Source organism: Grus americana, chromosome 5, assembly GCF_028858705.1.
Source record: "Grus americana isolate bGruAme1 chromosome 5, bGruAme1.mat, whole genome shotgun sequence".
Taxonomy (NCBI): Eukaryota; Metazoa; Chordata; class Aves; order Gruiformes; family Gruidae; genus Grus; species Grus americana.
This window is the reverse complement of record NC_072856.1, coordinates 15,534,426-15,553,614: the sequence shown is the minus strand read 5'-3', so window position 1 is coordinate 15,553,614 and position 19,189 is coordinate 15,534,426. Positions and strand designations below refer to the sequence as shown.

Here is a 19,189-nt window from a genome sequence, read left to right as displayed (position 1 = left end):
AAAAAAGATATAGATAGATATATATCTGGATATATATCTGCCTATATATATATATATATATATCTGTCTCTGTAAGAACTTGTTATTTCTTCAGACCCTGCCTTTTGAGACCGGCATTCCTGGTTATAGTAAAGCAGGGGACTATTCAAAGTGCATGGAAAAAGTACTGTTTGCAGTAGTAATCAAAAGAGAAAATTGAGCAAGGCTATGAAGTTCAAACAATAAGTAGATACTGTGAAATAGGTGAAACTACCTGTTACTGGTTGTGTCCAAGAGATGCACTCAGTCCAGGGAGGCAGGCAGTAGCTTTATTTTATTGTGAAGGTCCAGCAAGCAATTACATAGGAGAAGCAGGTAAATTATTTTTCCAGAACTCTGCAAGGTTTGACAAGATCTGCTCAACCCGTCTTGATTATTTCATCACGCATGACTGAGAACCTAAAGGTCTGTGAGCACTGGATTTAATCCTGCGTGGAGAGACAGTTAGTCTTGTTTCCTTCTTTACTGTAACTATTAAATCATAAGTATGTACTTGAAAGCAGATAAACGAGAGAATACCATGAAATGTGAAAATACCTGGGTTTTATGGTATCTTCTAGTTTTCAAAAAAAGCTGCTGATAAAATATTTATCCATGTTTTATTCGCTCTTCCATTCAAAATGTGTAAAACGTCACTGTGCAGAGCTATTGGCTTTTGTACAAGAATTCAATAAATAACAGCCAAAGGGCTCTTTATTCAAAGGAAGCACGTATTTGCCACAATCGCAATGTTAAAAGTCTGAACAGACACACTGTGTGTCAAACCTGCTTGTTGTCAGAATGTCTTGTTTTCTGGGTAGGCAGGTATAGTCCTTTTCAAGTATTAACACTAAATCTACTTGTAGGCGTGTTCTTTCTTCAGCTCCAATGCTGTACCATTGAAAGTTGCACTGATAAATGCAGACCCTCTGGGAGAAGAAATTAATGTGATGTTTAAGGTAGGCCTTACATGTGTATTGGAGGGGAAAAAAAGTTGAATGATAATCACTATTTCATTATTATCAATTAACTTTAGCATTGACCAATAAGTTTAGTTATTTTGTGAGTTTACTCCTGCGTATCTAGAAACCAATGTCTGAACAGGTTGTAAAGTTTGAAAGTAAGTCTACCATATGTGAAAGCTTAAGTGTAGCTTATTTCTTTTTTTAAGTGCATAGCTATGAGGAATTAAGGAGCATAATGTATCACTTGACAGATTTTAGTTGCTTTACATTTCTAGGAAGTTTAGTTTTGCTGAAAGCGTATCATATGTCTAGTTAACTCTTTCATTTTTCCGTTTGAGGTTGGGGAAGATCTGAGACAAGATATGTTGGCTTTACAAATGATTAAGATTATGGATAAGATCTGGCTGCAGGAGGGACTGGATCTACGGATGGTTATCTTCAAGTGTCTCTCAACTGGAAAAGACCGAGGTGCAAAACCAAATGCTGTCTATACTCTTTGCTCCCCCACTTTGATTTCTTGGCATGCTGATAGTGAACAATGTCTGTGTAGAGGCAGGCCCAAGAAACAGTGGAAGGCCCAAAGCCTTCCATGCAAGGAACTTCAGTGCTCAAGAGTACAGCAAGTTAAATTGTTCTGAACTTCCTGATGGCTGAGTTGCATTTAAATGTGTTTCTTCTCTTGAGTCTTGAGATTTTTGTGTTCTCTTGTCAATGAACAGTGGTACAAACAAGTAAGTAGTAATAATGACAAAAGCTAAGGTTTCTCTTGATGCCCTTACTGCAACACAAGAAAATAATGGTGCCATAGCAATCCTGATTCTCTAAGTTTAGCTACGGTGAAAGAAAGTATTGAAGTAGCAACTAAAATTCTAAAGTATCTGGAATCTGCTGCAGTTGAGTCAGGGAGTGTTGTTCATGCACTGAAATGTGCAGAAAAAGGAAAAACTTAAAACGCACACGCTATCTCCCAGAATTAGTGTCATATGCTGGCAAAAGTTCCTTGGGAATATGAGGCTGTCTTTTTAGGTTTGAAACTAGGTCACAGAGCTCTAAGTTTGAATGTAAATACTGCCCTGCACCTTGAACATGCTTTTTGCTAGTTTTCACTAATTCTCTAGAGCTAGCCAATAGAAACCACAAAATCTTTAAGAGGATAAACAATAACTTAAATATTTCTTCAGTCAGATGCTAGAACAGCATGATGAAAACTTAAATACATTAAAACGTTGGAAATGTAGATTGGCAAAACTAAGCAAAAAGCTTCTATTTATGTAAGACTTGCTTTTTAGAGAAACAGATGGCTTTTCTTCCTACTTTGAATGATGACTCAATTGCGTAGCTCGTTACTTTTTTTTTTGTTGCTGCTAATATTAGTATTTCTAAAGTACTTGAAGGATTAAAGTGAAAAAGAAAAATGGATGTAAATTACAGATTTGCCTTTAGTAGTTCTTGGCAAGATAGAAGTAAAATTCTGTGAATCAAATAAATGTTTGCCTTTTATGTTTTAGCTATACAAATATTTTTAGTAAATGATATCTCCAAAATAAGGCAATATGTAAAGCCTGCTGCCTTGTTTCTGGAGCCACAGTCTGGTCTGTTTCAACACTTGACAGCAGTTAAAGTTACTGGATTACTTAAGTGTCAGTGTATGAGAAATGTCAGCATCAAAATATTTTGCAGCTATTGCTTATAGGCTGTTACTGGTTTATGTAGTAGAAAGTAATTATTCAAAGTATAATTTATATGTGCATTCTAGCAACTGTAACTAATTGTAGTAAAGTAAGCCTAACTTGGATTGCTACATGTGTTTCATGGTATGCTTTGTAATATAGCCTGCAGAAATGCTTAGTAGACTAATAGCACTGTTTTTACACCTAACTGGGTTCGAAAGAAGCTAGTCTAAGATTATAAAATCCATTGTTGTCAAGAAAGCTTCTACTGAATAATGAAAACACAGTATAACTTGAGATGGTTAAATACACTTTGTTATATTTTATATAAAGGCATGGTAGAGCTTGTTCCTGCTTCAGATACACTTAGGAAAATTCAAGTGGAATATGGAGTAACAGGTTCTTTCAAAGACAAGCCCCTGGCAGAATGGTTGCGAAAGTATAATCCTACAGAGGAGGAATATGAAAAGGTAACTTTTTTCAGTGTTGCTCTTTTTTGAAGATCTCTTAAAAGGGATAAAGACTATCTTACGAAAGAATTAAAGTCTTATTCCACATCTCCCATTGAAATTTTTGGTTTATATCTTTAGGAAACTTATTTTTTTTCCATACTTGAAAAAAGGCAAATTAAAATCCCTTATATAACTAAAAAGGAGCCAGATGGATTCTCAGGATTCACATCAGGAGTTTTTATTGGATAGAAAAAGAAGTACTTAAATTTTAAGATAGGGAGGAATGGTGGCTGCTCTTAATTGTGGTTTAAGAGCAGTGGCCTCTTCTCATACAAGCACATGGGATTCAAAAAATAACATGTTTTCTTTTGGCTACAACAGTGACAACACATTGGAAAAGTAAGTCTTGTACCCTTTTATCTGATAACATATGTATTTCTTCGTGATTTGTCTTCAACTCCTCTTTTCTCTTTCACTTACTTAAAACCGTTTTTGCTGGAAAGAGTGATATCTAAAGATTTTTTTGGAAAATTATCTATTTGAAGAACGCTGTTTTTGGAAAAAAGCAAATTTTAGGGCCTGACTTGTCTGGCTTGGATTTTTACCCTTGTCAAGATTGACTGTTGAATGCATGAATGGTGTTTTTCACTGATATTTGATCTCGATTCACTTCTTTCTCTCCCTTCTAGGCTTCAGAAAACTTCATTTACTCTTGTGCAGGATGCTGTGTGGCTACTTATGTATTGGGAATTTGTGACCGCCACAATGATAACATAATGCTCCGAAACACAGGCCATATGTTTCACATTGATTTTGGAAAATTTTTGGGGCATGCGCAAATGTTTGGTAGCTTTAAAAGGTATTTTCTGTAGCTAAGCAATGTAAAGAATGAAGTGATTTTTAGTGTATTTTTATAAGCGTTATCATTCTAAGCATTAACTTTTTGATTCCTGTTATCTGCTGTTCTCGTTATGAAGCCAACATCTTCCAATTTAACCACAGAGTTTCCAGAACACATTCAAACCTACATGTATAGAATTGATTTTGAAAAGGCTTCAGCTTCCTACTTCCATATTCTGATCTCTGGAACTGTTTTAAGTCAAAGCACATAAGCATAGCTTTCAAATAAAATTGCCACTCTAGCTACTGGTAGATTGAAATAAGGAATTTGGTGTCGTAAACATTTAACTTAAGTGCTTCCAAACTGCATTCATTCCTTAACAGCTTTGTGCTATACACACTTTGGCAAATCTCAGTAGGGATTTCTTTACGATAGTTATGAAAGCCAAGTATTTTGGTACAGGAAAAGATTAATATGACTTTTTATTGATATTTGGGAGTCTTACATCTAACACAAATCTTGGTGTCATACTTTTCCAGGAATATTGGATAAAACTGTAGTATAGTTTTACCTTTTTAGCTATATTCATGCAATTATGTATTGTGTACTTGTTAGGTAAGCTTTATCAATGAGTGAGAAATTGAGTGCCAAAACCTTTACGACATCTGAGTGTGAAAAATATGAGAAGACTCTAGCTCATAAAAACAGTAGTGAATGTCAACATTATAGAAAAGTGAACACCAATTTTGTATTTACTACTCCTCTGTATAGGAGAAGCTAATCTGTATCCAGGATAGGAGTTACCTATTAGTCTGGCGATAATATAGTCATTACATTAGTTTTAGTGTGTTATGGCTGCCAGAAATGAGGGATGGAAGGCATTGTAAGGTAGCCTGGCCTCCAAGTGTTGCTCCAGGAGAGCTGCTGTAGCTCCAGTACCATGTAAATGTGCTGGGAATCTGACGTAGCACTAAGCAGCTGAACCCAACCCATTAATGGATTATTTAGTATCTTTACCTCAGGGTGGGGATGGAGGGGAGGAGGAAGCACATGACAAAGTTATATAACTATATATATTTATTATACTTATTAACACAAATTCTGTGCTTTTTGAACAGGGATCGAGCTCCTTTTGTGCTAACATCAGATATGGCTTATGTCATTAATGGTGGTGAAAAACCCACTATTCGCTTTCAGTTGTTTGTGGATCTCTGTTGTCAAGCTTACAATTTGATAAGAAAACATGCAAACCTCTTCCTTAACCTACTTTCATTGGTAATCATTTTATTAAATTCAGCTGAAACTCGATAGATCTCTTGTGTTGGATTGTATTAAATGCTATGCGTTTTATGCTACAGGGACTCCTAATGCATGCTTTTAAAAGCCAGAAACAGCAGAAGTACTTTTTAGGAAGGTTGTGTTTGGATTTTTCTTTTAGGCTTTTTTTTTTTTTACTACCTACCTGTTCCCTGAGAATTTAAAACTGAGAATATACCATAAATTACACTGCAAAGTGTTTTAACTGCTTTTAACTTGGCAGAAATGGTGAACAACTGCTGATTATAAGTAATTGTTGGCTATCGCTGTTAGCATTTAGCGAGTTAGTGCAGCTTCAAATTAATTTTATGGGCTAAGAGTTTTGGTCATTTCAATGTAAAATTATATTGGTTTTATTGCATTAAACCTCTGAATTCCTGCAGATGCTTTCTTCTGGGTTACCAGAACTAAGTGGGGTTCAGGACTTGAAGTATGTCCAGGATGCTCTCCAGCCCCAAACAACAGATGCCGAAGCCACCATTTTCTTTACAAGGTACTGGATGAGTGAAAACTAAAATATCTACCAGTGCTATCCTCTTCATGGGAGCTTTCTGTTATGAAAAAATGTACTAAGGATGTTCACAAACACGTCTGTAGAAGTTGAATAGTTACGCTGTGCAGCCAAAATATTGGTTAACCAGTGAACTACATAAATAAGATCAGTTTTGTGTAAGATTAATACTTGTGCTAAAATACTTTGCCTTTAGGAGTAACCTTGTGCAAAAAATTTTGTTTGAAATATTGAGAGCAGATATTATGGTCAGCTGTTTGAGACATTTTTGAATGCATCTTAAATTGCTTAATAGCAGTGTGTATGATGGAAACCTTGTAATGCCTGTAAAGAAATTGTCTTCCAAGAAGCGCTTTTGCACACTGGGGAGGGAAGGATGATGCTCCTGTGTAGCAAGTAGAGGGGGGGTGTATATAGTGTGAGTTGTTGCTGTGTGTTACAAAATGTGGTGTTGTACTTCATTTTAAATATATGGATGAAACCGCAGTAATATGTATGTAACTCTACTCGCTCTGGAAAGACTCCACTACTTGGATTACAACCTTTTCCAAAGTTTGGATACTGAATCTCCTATAAAATGCTGATCTGATGCTATTTATGGTAGCCCATTGACCACTTCTAAAGGTTTAAAAACTGTTTCTCTGTCAGTAAGAAACTGGTTTTTGTTGTTCTTAAGTCTGATTCATTGACAGAACTACTTTGGTGTGTTCTGACATGCTCTAGTATTTGATGTTATTTTTTCTTTTCTAGATTGATTGAATCCAGTCTGGGAAGTGTTGCCACAAAGTTTAATTTCTTCATTCACAATTTGGCTCAGCTGCGTTTCTCAGGTCTACCTTCTAATGATGAACCCATCCTCTCATTTTCTGCTAAAACATATTCTCTTAAACAAGATGGCCGAATCAAACAAGTGTCTGTGTTTACATATCAGAAAAGATATAACCCAGATAAACATTATGTAAGTATGTGGCATCTGTTTCCACTTGGGGAACATACTGTGCCTTTTTTTCCAACAAGATACATTCTCCTTGTTGCCATAAGTTCAGCACTTAATCACACAGAATTAATCCAGGAGAAACTTGCCTTGTTTAGCCTTAAGTAGCTATCTTTGAGGTAGACAACTACGTTGCCTTTATTGACACAGATTTAGTAGATACAGCTATAGATACTTATTCATGCACGTAGGCGCTAATGTCAGGTTTAGGATAAGCTTAAGAGTTCTCTGAAGTCTGACAGCTTTGCCTATAATGGGAGCCTAGAAACGTACATCAGTCTTGCCACCCAAGGCTGAGCCCTACTGTGGATGACTTGAAAGTGAAAACAAAACCCACAATTGAAATTTAGATCTTACTGGGAATAGGCTGGCTGGCTTGCTTGCTTGCTTCGTGGAGAACAGAGTTGTTACTGGCTCTGGCTAGGATGGAGTTACCTTTCTTCATAGCAACCCACACAGTGCTGTTTTGGATGTTTAACTAAAACTGTGTTGATAAGACACAGTTGGTTTGGCTGTTGCTGAACAGTGCTTGTGCAGTGTCAAGGCTTTCTCTTTTTCTTCCACTTTGCCCCTGCTCCCCCTGCAGTGAGTGGGCTGTGGGTGGGCAAGGAGTTGGGAAGGGATGCAGCAGGGACAGCTGACCCAAACTGGCCAAAGAGATACTCCATAGCATAGAATGTCATGCTCAGCAATACAAACTGGGGGTAGAAGAAGCAAGCAGGGGATGGGAGGGTGTTGTCTTCCCAGGTGGCTGTTGCTTGGGGACTGGCTGGGCACAAGTCTGTCTGTGGGAGGTGGTGAGAGATTGTCTTTGCGTCACCTTCCCTCCCAAGGACTGTCTTTATTTCAACCCATGGGTCTTCTCGCTTTTGCTCTTATTCTCTCCCCTCTCCCATTGGTGAGGGGATGGGAGCGAGCAAGCAGCTGTGTGGGTGCTTAGCTGCTGGCCAGGGTAAACCAGCCACAGCAGTGCTAGAGTACAGATTTAGGTATTTTTAGCATCCAATAATATTCTTCAAAATGAAGACACTTCTTGAAAAGGATCTAAAAGGAAGCAGAAAGGACAGAAGTAGTGTTGATGGAGATCATTTTTAAAAAAAATGGGGACTTGAGTCAGGTTTATGGGCTTATGTAGCTGCCTTCTGTAAAATGGTGCCTTCCCAAATAGGAGTCATTAAGTCAAACACTCTGGTTTTGTCCTGAACTGCCATTAAAGTTGTATTTGCTCCTAAGAAAAGCATAATTTCCTCTATTAATGCACCTACACCCCTAGTCAGTCTTACTAGAGGCAGCAGGCTTTAAAATTTGCCCTCAGGATTTTGATAACCTGGGTTACACTTTAAGACCGGTACTAATATTCGTATTCCTAGGCAGATGTGCAACCATCTTTTTTTACTTCTTGACCGGTGTTTGTTGATCTAGTATAGTCAGCTCAAGTTACAGTTTCCTCAAGTTGTTTAAAAAGTGAGCTATGTTGACATATGCAATTGTACATCTTTTTCCAAGTTGTATTTCCTGTAAATGTCTTAATCTGGTAAGACACCAGCTAGGGAAGGTAGAACGAAGCTGAATAACGCTAGAAGTGAAGAAGAGCTCTGTACTGAGTCACTGTATTATAAATATATTGGAGCACTGCTGTCTAAGCCGAAACAGCCTCTTATCTTCCAGAAAACCGTTAAGATGGTGCAGTCTCCTCCTGTCTAGATTTTTAAACCTCTTCCTGGTTGCACATTTTTTAAATATACATTTAACTCATCTGCCCATAAAATGAGTCCACTGAATTGAATTTTCTGTGCAGTTTCTCAGCTTTCGTTTCCCTTTCATAATAATGTGAATAATCGCATCCTGGGACTGTACCCCCAGTATTTTTAAAAATTCCTTTTGTATAATGCGGTACACTCACATCTGCCTGCCAAATTATCACTTTAAAAGTGAAATCCTTTAGAATCTTGAAGGAATTAGATTGAAAAAAAAAAAATAAAAAAAGGCAATAGTTTCCTCATAGTCCACACCTGCAAAGTTGTGTGGTAGTTCTGGCCCCAGAGATACATGTCTAGATATAATCCTGCACTGATGTGTTAAAATTTTGTACACCTGCTATACGGCATGAACTTACAATGAGGCTTAAAAGGGAGACTGCGGACAGCTTAGCCTTACCTACCTTTACCCCCCTGTCAGATGTGGATCTGTGTTATGGGAAGATCATGTGATGTTATTTTGCATTACAGTAGGGCTATTTATAATTCTAACTACTGTAAAATGCAAGTGCTGTTACTGGTATATGTGTGCAGGGGAAGGATTACTGTAGTAGAAAGAGTTAATTAAGAAAATTATATTAAGTCAGTTCTATAATATTGTTACTACTTTTATCTTTTTGTGTGTGTTTTGGGCAGATCTATGTAGTGAGAGTTTTGAGAGAAGGGCAAGTTGAGCCAACATTTGTCTTCCGAACATTTGATGAATTCCAGGAGCTCCACAACAAACTTGGCATTCTTTTTCCTCTTTGGAAGTTACCAGGGTATGTTCCCAACTCACTCATCACTATTCTAACAGAAACAACAAAACTGCTTCTAGCTGGGTGGAGGAAGAAATAGCCTGAAACAGAGACAAAACTGCTGAGGGGTAAACTAGACCTCAAAGTTGGCAATTAAGGGAGAAAACTGTTGTGTCTAAGTTTTAAGGAGGAGAGCCAGAGGAGTAATTCAATGTCTTTAATCTGTGTGTCATATCACTTGTAACAATTACCTACAAATGTTTCCTTGCCTTTCTATAACGTCATTACCTATTCGTGTGCTGTGTTTCCACTCGTGATTGTCATTAAAAAATGGATGTCAGCACTTCAGGATGGAAATGACAATGGAATTAACTGTACTTACTTCAGAGAAATTAACTGAAAGCTCTACCTTGTTCTGTCCTTGTAGCTTTCCTAATAAGATGGTTCTGGGAAGAACACATATAAAAGATGTAGCAGCTAAAAGAAAAGTGGAGCTGAACAGCTACATACAGAGTCTGATGAATAGTTCTTCAGAAGTGGCAGAAGTGAGTTCAAATAACTTAAGCAAATCCAATGCAAGTTTTCAGATTTTGGTGCTTGTTAACACTTAAGCTAATATGTAACACTTCTTCCAAATTTAGTGCGATCTTGTTTATACTTTTTTCCATCCATTACTTCGTGACGACAAAGTGGAAGGAATAGATGGAATATCCAGACCTACAGGTAGGTAATGGTTTTTTGGGATTGTTTATAAATTGGATGACTATTAGTATGACAGCTTTACAGTGTGATTTTAAAAATACATTAACTAACTGTAATTGGTTAGAAATGTAGAAAACATTGCATCACTGTCTTTCCAAATGTGCCTGCATACAGTTTCAAGGAAATAAAAAGGTACCAAAAATTGCAACAATATGTGATCACTTGGGCTTGCTCTGGCTTGACTAAATTATTCAAGTTTTTATTCTAAGCCTCCAAGTTGGCTCTTGCAAGAGAATGCAAAAATCTTTAAAACCTATGGCCTTGCCCTCTTATTAGGGAGCTAGAAATAAATTCAGAAACTGAACTTGGCCTAAGGCTTGTATTTTTTCCCTATGTAATGTCAGTGTAGTACTGATGAAAATGTACAAATATTACAGAGGAAATAATTGTATTTTTTTTTCAGATGCAAGTCCGTCAAGTCCTACCTCAGGCAAAGTGGGAGGAGAAGTGAAGCTATCCATATCATATAGAAATAGCACTCTATTTATCATGGTGATGCACATTAAAGACCTGGTAAGTAGACATACTGAGCTCACTGCCAAAAACCATTTCCATTTTGTCATTTATCTTCTTGACTTAGTTCCACCATTCCTGCATCAATCTAGCTCCCTTCCTTCAAATTTTCCAACTGCCAACTTTGTTATCTGCTGCTTTTGGTTAGCTTGACTGCAAAGTCTAGATACTTGAAAATAAATATTCGAATAGGTATGCACTAACCAGTTTTCTAACTTGTCTTGGTTTTTGATTGTAGGTTACAGAAGATGGTGCAGATCCAAATCCCTATGTAAAAACATACTTACTTCCAGATACGCACAAAACATCCAAACGTAAAACCAAAATCTCCCGGAAGACAAGAAATCCGACTTTCAATGAAATGGCAAGTTAAAATTTATGTAGTAACTCCTTATGGTTTGCTATTTTCTCTTATTCTAAGCAGTAATTAAAATATTGTCTAAAATATTGTGAAGATATATAAATGGAAAAGGAACTTGTTTGAAAAATGTTGTGCTCTATTTAAAAACAAACAAAAACAAACCCCAAGGCAACTGAGTAGGTAAAGGTACTATTACCAGTGAGCAGAAATTTCTCAGACTGACTGAGGAGTGATGGGAAGAAGGAAAGGAATCTTAAAACTAAAGATCCCCCTGCCCTGGATTCATTGATTCATATTGTGGAGAAGTCTTGGCATGTAAACAGTATTTCCATCTAAAAATGCTGGTCCTTTTAAACACTTAACTTTGGGAGCACAACATAAAATACAGATGTACAGGCATACTTAATGGTCGTAATGTGCAATTAAGGCATCTGTCAGTGGCTAGGCAGTCAGAAGAAAGGGCAGTCTGTGTAATTTCATTTGGATAACCAAAACATTCTTGACTTCTTCCCTTCTAGCTTGTGTACAGTGGATATAGCATGGAGACTCTGAAACAGAGAGAACTTCAGTTAAGCGTGCTCAGTGCAGAATCATTACGTGAGAACTTTTTCTTGGGTGGAATTACACTCTCACTAAAGGACTTCAACTTGAGCAAGGAGACTGTTAACTGGTATCGACTAACTGCTGTACCCTATCTGTGAAGTCATTTCTACACCTGAGTTAAGACCAGAACAATTGTACTCACTTGCGCTTTGTGCATCTTCCTACTTGAAGATAACTCGTACATCTTAAAACAAGAGATTCTGCATTTCAGCAGATATGTTGGACCAATGTTCATGTAGCCTAATTTGGAGGATTTCTAGAAAACCTGGTTTATGCTTATGTGATGTTATCAAAGCATCATGGTAAACGTTTAAGAGTTGTGGGTAAAGGAAGGGGTTTTTAAACCATCCATGAAAGTGAGATGAACGGTTTGACCACGCTAGTTGGTTAAACTGTAACTTAATCATTAGGCCTGTGGATATAGTGCATTTTTGCTTTTAACTTTTGTTACCTGTGTTGTGTCATCCATGGCATGATGCTGGAGAAAATCAAAGGAATGACATATACTAAGATTACATTCCCACTACTAACTAGACATCACAGAAGCAGTGACAGGTACAACTTTGGCTTTACACACACACTTGTAAAAATGAAGGTTGAAGGGCTGGAAAAATTCCTTAGCATTGCATTTAATCCCAGATTCATGCTTCTCTAAGACTTATTGGAGTGAGTGCCAATAATGGAAGTTGTAAATAATGGTGCCTTATAATTCAAATGCTTCTCTTTTACCTCATTTCTGGTATTTAAATATGTATACATGTTAACTTTTGGCTCCTTAGAAGGGAAACGTTCTCATATTTGATACCTTGCAGGTCCTACTGGAAGTCTTTTTTCCTGAGATGTGTTATTTACAAATAACATCACTTATACGGATCTTCGTAGCTAGTGCAACTTATATAAGGTGGTGGTTTTTTTAGTACCGCATCTTCTACCCATGATATCCAAAAGCTGAATGAAGACTGGCTGAATGTGGTACTGTAGGAAATGTGCCCAGTTTCTCAGTGTTTTGAAATGTCTTCATATCTAAAAGTTTTAAATACTGCAGTGAATGTGCAGTATGTGGAACAGATTCAAACACTAAATCCAAAGTGGCATTTGCATCTGTACGTCCAGGTAAAGGATGGCCTCTAGTTAAAAAGCACAACTGCTGAATGAATTGCAGGCCAGAAATGAGTTGCATTAACAGGGCTTTGAGAGAGGAACTTGGTCACTTTTTTTTTAAAAACAGTTCATAGCAACAGTTTCTCACTCCCAGTTAGGAATTAATTCCACTAAAAATACTTCATACCAAGAAACATTAGATTTGAACTATATTGTGACAGTGGAGTACAAATGTCACTTACTATCTCCTGTTAATACCACTGGTTACTTAATTAGGTGTTTCTGCACTACAGGTGTAGCCTTTTTATTCACCTTACTCAGTGTTTAGGATGATCATGTTCTGTCTAAACCAAGCTATAGAATCAAGTTGCACGTTTTTCTTTAGTACTAAATCTTGAAGCAAGACAGACTATCACCACTGATTGTGACTAGAGCGAAATTTTAAAGTAAAATACGCATCTATGAACAAAGACACAATACAGGGAAAGCCTTCTGTATACCCAATGCTAAAAACTTACTTCATAATCTGATTTTTCCTTTCCCCTGCTACAGACCAATCTCCCTTCAATACAGAAGAGAGAAGTACACTTGAATCTCCTGGTGCCTAAAATATTCATGGTCCAATTTCGTAGGAATGATTACAACTAAAACGCTAAGAATATCTTGAATGTTAGAAACTGGGTTGATAACTAATGGGCGCTAACAAATCCCAGGGTTTTTTTAGGCATCTTCTGCATATTTTTCATTTAGTATATAGCCTGTAAATAATAAACTATATAACTAACTAAATATATTTCCTGCTCACTTGATGCTTTTGAGACTTACTCCATTCCATCATTAGAATCACAAGTCACTTAAACACAGGAAAGTAGACTACTGTTTTTGTGAAACGTTCCATTGTGAAATAAAATGAAAGCAATATGTACTGCCTTTTTTGCAGTTTGCTATTAAAGCACAGTGTCTTACAGCACAAAATACAAATAAACTAAAATCATTTAAAAAATGATTTGCAGTTTTAACAGTTGTCTGGACTCTGAAAAAAAATGTATAGTACTGTATTATTGTTAGCACTTGTCCTGACTTCTGATTTAATCTTCTTCATAGCTTAACTCATTTTGTGCCTTTCACTTTTCAAAATAGTTGCTTGCTGAAGCATTTTATGGTCATGGATTTTATTTTGGCTATGGGATCTGGCCTTTGCCTCTCCTCACACATAGGGGAACAGCACCAAGCTTGCACCTCTTTGCACTAATCTATAAGAAAAGTGAGTGTTGCAATAAAACTTTAATGTACTGCATTGAAAAAATGTGAAAGAGGAAAATATTCAGTTGGGGTGGAATTTAGCAGTACACTAAGTAGCTTGAAAATGTAGTTTTAACAGCTTTTTATATCTTGTTTAATGAAAAGAAAAAAAATCTGTTATGCAATGTATGACTTGCAACTAGAAATCTCTCTACAGACCTTGTTTCGGTATTTCAGAGTAACAGCTTGTGCTAAGACCTCTTCCTTTTCTCTATTAACCTAGACCTTTGCACTGAAATTTTTATTACTGCCTTCTTACGATCTTACAGCTACCTGTCTCTGTCTGGAAGCATGTGTGATCTTTGATAAAAGTTCTTTTTCTCTATTTTTACAACTAGGCTTGTGTAGAAATCCCTGTCACCAGCCTCCAGCCGAGGGCTCCTTCTGGGGTTCGCCAGCTGCGGCGGGACAGGGCCGCCTTCCTCTCCCTTCTGCTCCTCACTCTGACACTGTGACTAAGAGTGCTATAGGTGATGAAATTCAGTGAGAGCAAATACTTTGCCTCCCTTTATCTATATATCTGTAAGAACCAAATACTTCAATTAAAGGAGCTCGTTTAAATAAAGATGTACAATGTTGCCCTCCGTCGTGCCCGTGCTGAACGGGTTAAATGTGACTCCGTAACTATCCTGTAAGGACATTAAACACTACGCTGGGAGAAAAACAACTGTGTGCTGGTTTTCACTGTCCGCCGGGGCCAGGTGAGGGGGGGGGGGGGTCCCGCCGCCGGTAACAGCCCTCAGGGCGGGGGCGGCCCCAGCCCTGCCCCCACACACCGCCAACTGCCCGCCAACGGCGCGCCGCGCTCGAGGGGGCGGTGCGCGCGAGCGCGGTGCGAGCCGGGACCTTCGGGTGGCGGCGCGCGCAGCTCAGCTCCGGCGTCGTTGATTAACTGGTGTGCGGGCGCGGGGCGGGGCTAGGCGCGGGGACCGCCCTTTCCTGCGGAAGTGGAGCGGGAAAGGCCGCAGCCTCGCGTCGCTCTTTCTTTCCTGCCGCCGCCATCATGGGTCGCATGCACGCTCCCGGGTAAGTCGCTGCTGCGGGGCTAGGGTCGGCGTGTGGGGCCGGTTTGGGGCTGTTGCGGGTGCTAGAAGTGCACCACGGAGGGGTGTGGGAGTAGAAAGGCTGCTGGAGGAGCAGTGCGGCGTGTGTGGGGATTGGGTGGGGGGGCAGGCTGGCTAGTGGCTGTAGAGATATGGCGGTAGGGTGGAGCAAGGCTCGGGCCGGTGCTGAGGTGCCCGTTCCCGATGCTGTCCCGGCACGGCCTGTACTGGTGGCAACACTGTCTCCAGGCGAGGAGGGAGGCCGCAGGCCACGGCCGTGTAGGCTGGATGCGGCCCTGCAGGAAACCCTTGTAGTAGGCTGCCGTGGAATGGGGTTAGTCTGCTTGTTCGCCTCTCTGTAGCGTGCGATCTGCTTCTTCCCCACAGAAAGGGCTTGTCCCAGTCAGCCTTGCCCTACAGACGCAGCGTGCCTACGGTAAGTAAATTCCCCACCCCGTGCGCACTTCGACGGGCCCGGGTGGCTGCCTTGGGGCCTTCAGTGTGATGTCCGGCTCCCGCAGCTTAGCTGTGCCCAGGGAAAGAAACAAATCTAAGATACCTGTAGTATTTTGTATCATCGTTGTTTAAATTATGGCCTGATAAAATGTTACCTTAGCCAGTGGCCTTTAAGGATACTGAGAAACCAAGTATTGTTTCCTGGCCAGATGATCTGTTGGGTAAAAAAGTCTCTTCCTATTTGTACTTACCTTTATTTAAGTGCTACCTCAATTATTTTAAGTCTGTGTGCTAATAATTCTTAGAGATTAAATTATTCTCTTCATGCTCGAGTTTGGCCTTTGCCATTGTAGAACAAATCGACTGTTTTCTGAACTATTTACAACAGTAATTTGCTGATCAGAGCACTAACTTAACTAAGGTCAGCATGCCCTTAGTTCATTCAGGGTACTTCCACTTAAAAGGCTTACCTGTCAGCTAAATGAGCAGTTGCTTAATCTATCTTGCTCTGTGAGATTCTTTGGAGGATCTTTTTTTTGGTAGAAAGATCAATTCATGGTGCATATGGAAAAGTATGTGCTGAAAAGCAGTTAAATGGAAATATGAAATTAAAGCCCAAAACGTGAAAATAAAGAGATATAATTTAAAGTAAGATAATGTGAAGCTGCTTGGAGTACTGCTGATGGTTAAACAGTTTAGTAATGATTAGGATGCTCCAATGCTATACTCCTTTTAGAAGAGTTTGTGGATTTTTTTGCTTAGTTTTGTTTGTATTCTGTTTTGAATTGTAATCTAGACCACTTCCAAATACATTTTTCGCTGTGCTTTTCTATCACATAATGTTACAGCATTGAAAAGGGAAAAAAATTAGGAGCCTTAGTAGCTTATTGAAAGCGTGAGGATTACCTAGCTTGTTGGTGGTAAAATAGAAGTAATATAAAAGGCACAGTCCTATCTGAGTAGGTTAATTTGCTTCATTTTTCAATTAGTTTGTGTACATAAAGTCTAATTTTTCAGTAATCTCTCTAGGTGCTTTACTAAGATGTGGCTAAATGATTCTCAATTTTGCATTTCTGTCAAAAGCCCAATTAAAGAGTTCCTCCCAATGGCAGTGATTTTTTTCCATATCATTAGAAGTACAATTTCAGTTCTTGATTTTGTTTTCAAGCATTGCAAAGCATCTATTTCTACCATTTATAAAAAGCTTTCATATCGCTAGCCTATGCCTCTGTATTAAGCAGCATTCATGAGTTGTTTGTTGTTTGATTTTTTTTTTTTCTTTCTAATTTTCTTTAGTGGCTGAAACTTACTTCTGATGACGTAAAGGAACAGATCTACAAGCTGGCTAAAAAAGGCCTGACTCCCTCACAAATTGGTACGGTTTATTAATAACTCCTAAATGGAGGCAAAACATATTTTTCTGATTGTAATATGTAATTCTTCCTTCAACCTGTGCTAAATAACATGCTAAGAAAATACAGGTTTTCTGGTGTACCTATGTATCCGCTGTGTGGATGCCACAAAAAATGTAATATGTCTCATTCTTGCAAGAAACATATTTCGTGAAGTAGTTGAGTGTTTGGTTTTTGTCAAGCAGAAAACGTGAGATATCTGTGTAATGATGTGCTATGTGAATGATTTTTATTTTTTTTATTGTTGTAATCCTGAGAGTATTAATGATCCCTATGGTACAGTATATGCTTTTAGAGTAAAGATGTGTATGACATCTTTGTTAACCATAGAAAAAAGGGTGAGTTTGTTGAAGACTTCTCAATAATATTATAGCACTCAATGTGTTACCTGCCTAAATGTCATGGGTGGGTTAGTTGTCTAAGTGCTATCAGATAAAGTGTTCTAGCTTCTGAGAGTTGTATTTTTCTCACTCATTGTCTACCATTTGTTCATGGTTTCCACTAGAAAGGTTTTTAATTTAGAGAAGACCTTTTTTGGATATCTTGTAACTATAAGGTTGGTTTCACAAGATTTGTTTGTGTAAGGTTTTTCTCTTCACTGAGATGTAAATGTTTGTTTCAGGTGTGATCCTGAGGGATTCCCATGGTGTTGCCCAGGTTCGCTTTGTTACTGGCAACAAAATTTTGAGAATCCTTAAATCGAAGGGACTGGCCCCAGACCTTCCAGAGGATCTCTATCACTTGATTAAGAAAGCTGTTGCTGTTCGCAAGCATCTTGAGAGAAACAGAAAGGTGAGTGCTAATTTAAGTAGGTAACTCTCCATGTTTGTCTTTTCAAATTATACAGTAGTTTATTTAAAACTTGACAAAGCCAAGGCTCCTAGTGTACTCCCCTGTTAGCCAACCTCTTTGCGTAAACATAGCGGCTTGGGGAGGCATTTTGATAAAGGAGAATGGTCTTTGTCTGTGAAAAGGATCTTAAAAACATTGTTTTAAATCACTTATTTCTGGCCCTGTTCGGATTTTACCAGATTCATCAGATTTAGGTAATGGGAATGTGGCGTTTGTAGCAGTAGCTGTGGATTTTTTTTACTTTATTAAAGCTCATCTGAATTATACATTATTGAGAAGTCAAAGTAGTGCTTGGCTGTAATGAAACTTTCTTTTCAAGGATAAAGATGCCAAGTTCCGCCTGATTCTGATTGAAAGCAGAATCCATAGGTTGGCTCGCTACTACAAAACTAAGAGAGTGCTGCCGCCCAATTGGAAGTAGTAAGTCTTCTGTTATGTTACTATTTTCACCGAGATCCTGTAGATTTTGTAAACTATATGCTGGGGCTGTTATTCAAAGGGCGAAGAGTGCATTATGATCAGGCATATAGGTAAACCAGGCAGCAAACAATAAAAATTAACTGATAAATTAATGGAACTTCTTGCTGGGTAAAATAACTGTGATAACACTTGGAAAAAATAATTGTCTCAACAAGTGGAGTCACTGCTAGATAATGTTATAATACTTTATACAAACTGCAGTCTCTGTTCTCACTCAGATACTTGTATAGTTCGTGTTACTTGGGAAATTTCTTGAGAAATGGCTTAGCTGCTGCAAAAATGAAAGTAATTTGTAGTTTTTCTCTAGGAAAATTTAGCCAATGTAGGAGACTTCCCATAGATGTCAGGGTGAGCTCTTTTTCTGAAAAGACTCAAATGCAACTAGTTTCTGAATATATGTTTTTGTGCTGTTAGCCTAGTATTAGTATTTTAAAAGGAAGGGTGAAATCCTTCCTTTTTTTAATGCCATAAAAAAATTTTAAATAGGTAGTGATTAAGCTCACGACTGTTAGTTAAAGTTTTGAACTGAAGCAGTATTTTTGGCAACTAGTTTGAAAAACTGCCTTTGCAATTAATATTTTTTTCTCTCTCTCCTCTCTTTAGTGAATCATCAACAGCTTCTGCACTGGTAGCATAAGAGCTGGCTACGACTTACTGAAAGAATAAATTTTCATTGACTAAGTTTGTGTTGTCTCTAAACAGTTGGTGTCTTATAAACATTTGCCCCTTTCAGGAAGCTGCATGTAAATGGGCAGTTTTCAAGGTGAAGCAGACATGGCCATAGTTTCTGTGTTGCTGTCCTACAGCGTCAAATCTGGGTTGTTGTTGCTGTTCTAGACCAGCTGTACCATTGGTGTCTGTACTTAAACTGGATTTTTGATCTGATAGCCTCAAGTTAGTAAAGCAAATGTATTTTATTTATGGAGGGCCGTGCCTCTCTGTGTCCTGCAGGAAGAACTAGGGAAGAAAACAGTGACAAGAAAACAAGGAAGAATTGGAAATGTAGAAAATGCAGAAAGGATTAGGTGGGGGGTGGGGACAC

The 19,189-nt window shown here is 38.3% G+C and overlaps 2 protein-coding genes across 9 annotated transcripts in view; both read left to right on the top strand.

The window, feature by feature from the left end:
• PIK3C2A (phosphatidylinositol-4-phosphate 3-kinase catalytic subunit type 2 alpha) overlaps window positions 1-13,391 on the top strand; it is a 75,347-nt gene extending 61,956 nt beyond the window's left edge. For 7 of the 8 annotated variants that reach the window (XM_054827823.1, XM_054827824.1, XM_054827817.1 and 4 more), the window contains 13 exons: window positions 885-977; window positions 1,322-1,451; window positions 2,987-3,123; window positions 3,795-3,964; window positions 5,065-5,221; window positions 5,647-5,756; window positions 6,525-6,732; window positions 9,162-9,286; window positions 9,690-9,807; window positions 9,904-9,985; window positions 10,428-10,537; window positions 10,776-10,901; window positions 11,417-13,391. In XM_054827823.1, coding sequence (XP_054683798.1) covers window positions 885-977; window positions 1,322-1,451; window positions 2,987-3,123; window positions 3,795-3,964; window positions 5,065-5,221; window positions 5,647-5,756; window positions 6,525-6,732; window positions 9,162-9,286; window positions 9,690-9,807; window positions 9,904-9,985; window positions 10,428-10,537; window positions 10,776-10,901; window positions 11,417-11,599 — 1,749 coding nt within the window. In that variant the 3' untranslated portion in view covers window positions 11,600-13,391. Of the gene's footprint in view, window positions 1-884; window positions 978-1,321; window positions 1,452-2,986; window positions 3,124-3,794; window positions 3,965-5,064; window positions 5,222-5,646; window positions 5,757-6,524; window positions 6,733-9,161; window positions 9,287-9,689; window positions 9,808-9,903; window positions 9,986-10,427; window positions 10,538-10,775; window positions 10,902-11,416 lie in introns of those variants that run through there. The other variant, XR_008577395.1, reaches the window with a different exon arrangement.
• A 1,392-nt stretch (window positions 13,392-14,783) lies between these two features.
• On the top strand, window positions 14,784-18,829 carry RPS13 (ribosomal protein S13). The gene is made up of 6 exons (XM_054828376.1): window positions 14,784-14,930; window positions 15,335-15,383; window positions 16,700-16,778; window positions 17,438-17,607; window positions 17,987-18,087; window positions 18,751-18,829. The coding sequence occupies exons 1-6, from the start codon at window positions 14,908-14,910 to the stop codon at window positions 18,782-18,784; spliced, it is 456 nt and encodes a 151-aa protein (XP_054684351.1). The 5' UTR covers window positions 14,784-14,907; the 3' UTR covers window positions 18,785-18,829.
• Window positions 18,830-19,189: the final 360 nt, after the last annotated feature.

Bases quoted from the DNA above. Each gene is read 5' to 3' on its own strand.
- RPS13 (XM_054828376.1), top strand. From the start codon at position 14,908: ATGGGTCGCATGCACGCTCCCGG. The intron at 14,931-15,334 runs GTAAGTCGCTGC...TCTTCCCCACAG, and splicing joins GGTCGCATGCACGCTCCCGG to AAAGGGCTTGTCCCAGTCAG. The intron at 16,779-17,437 runs GTACGGTTTATT...TGTTTGTTTCAG, and splicing joins CCTGACTCCCTCACAAATTG to GTGTGATCCTGAGGGATTCC.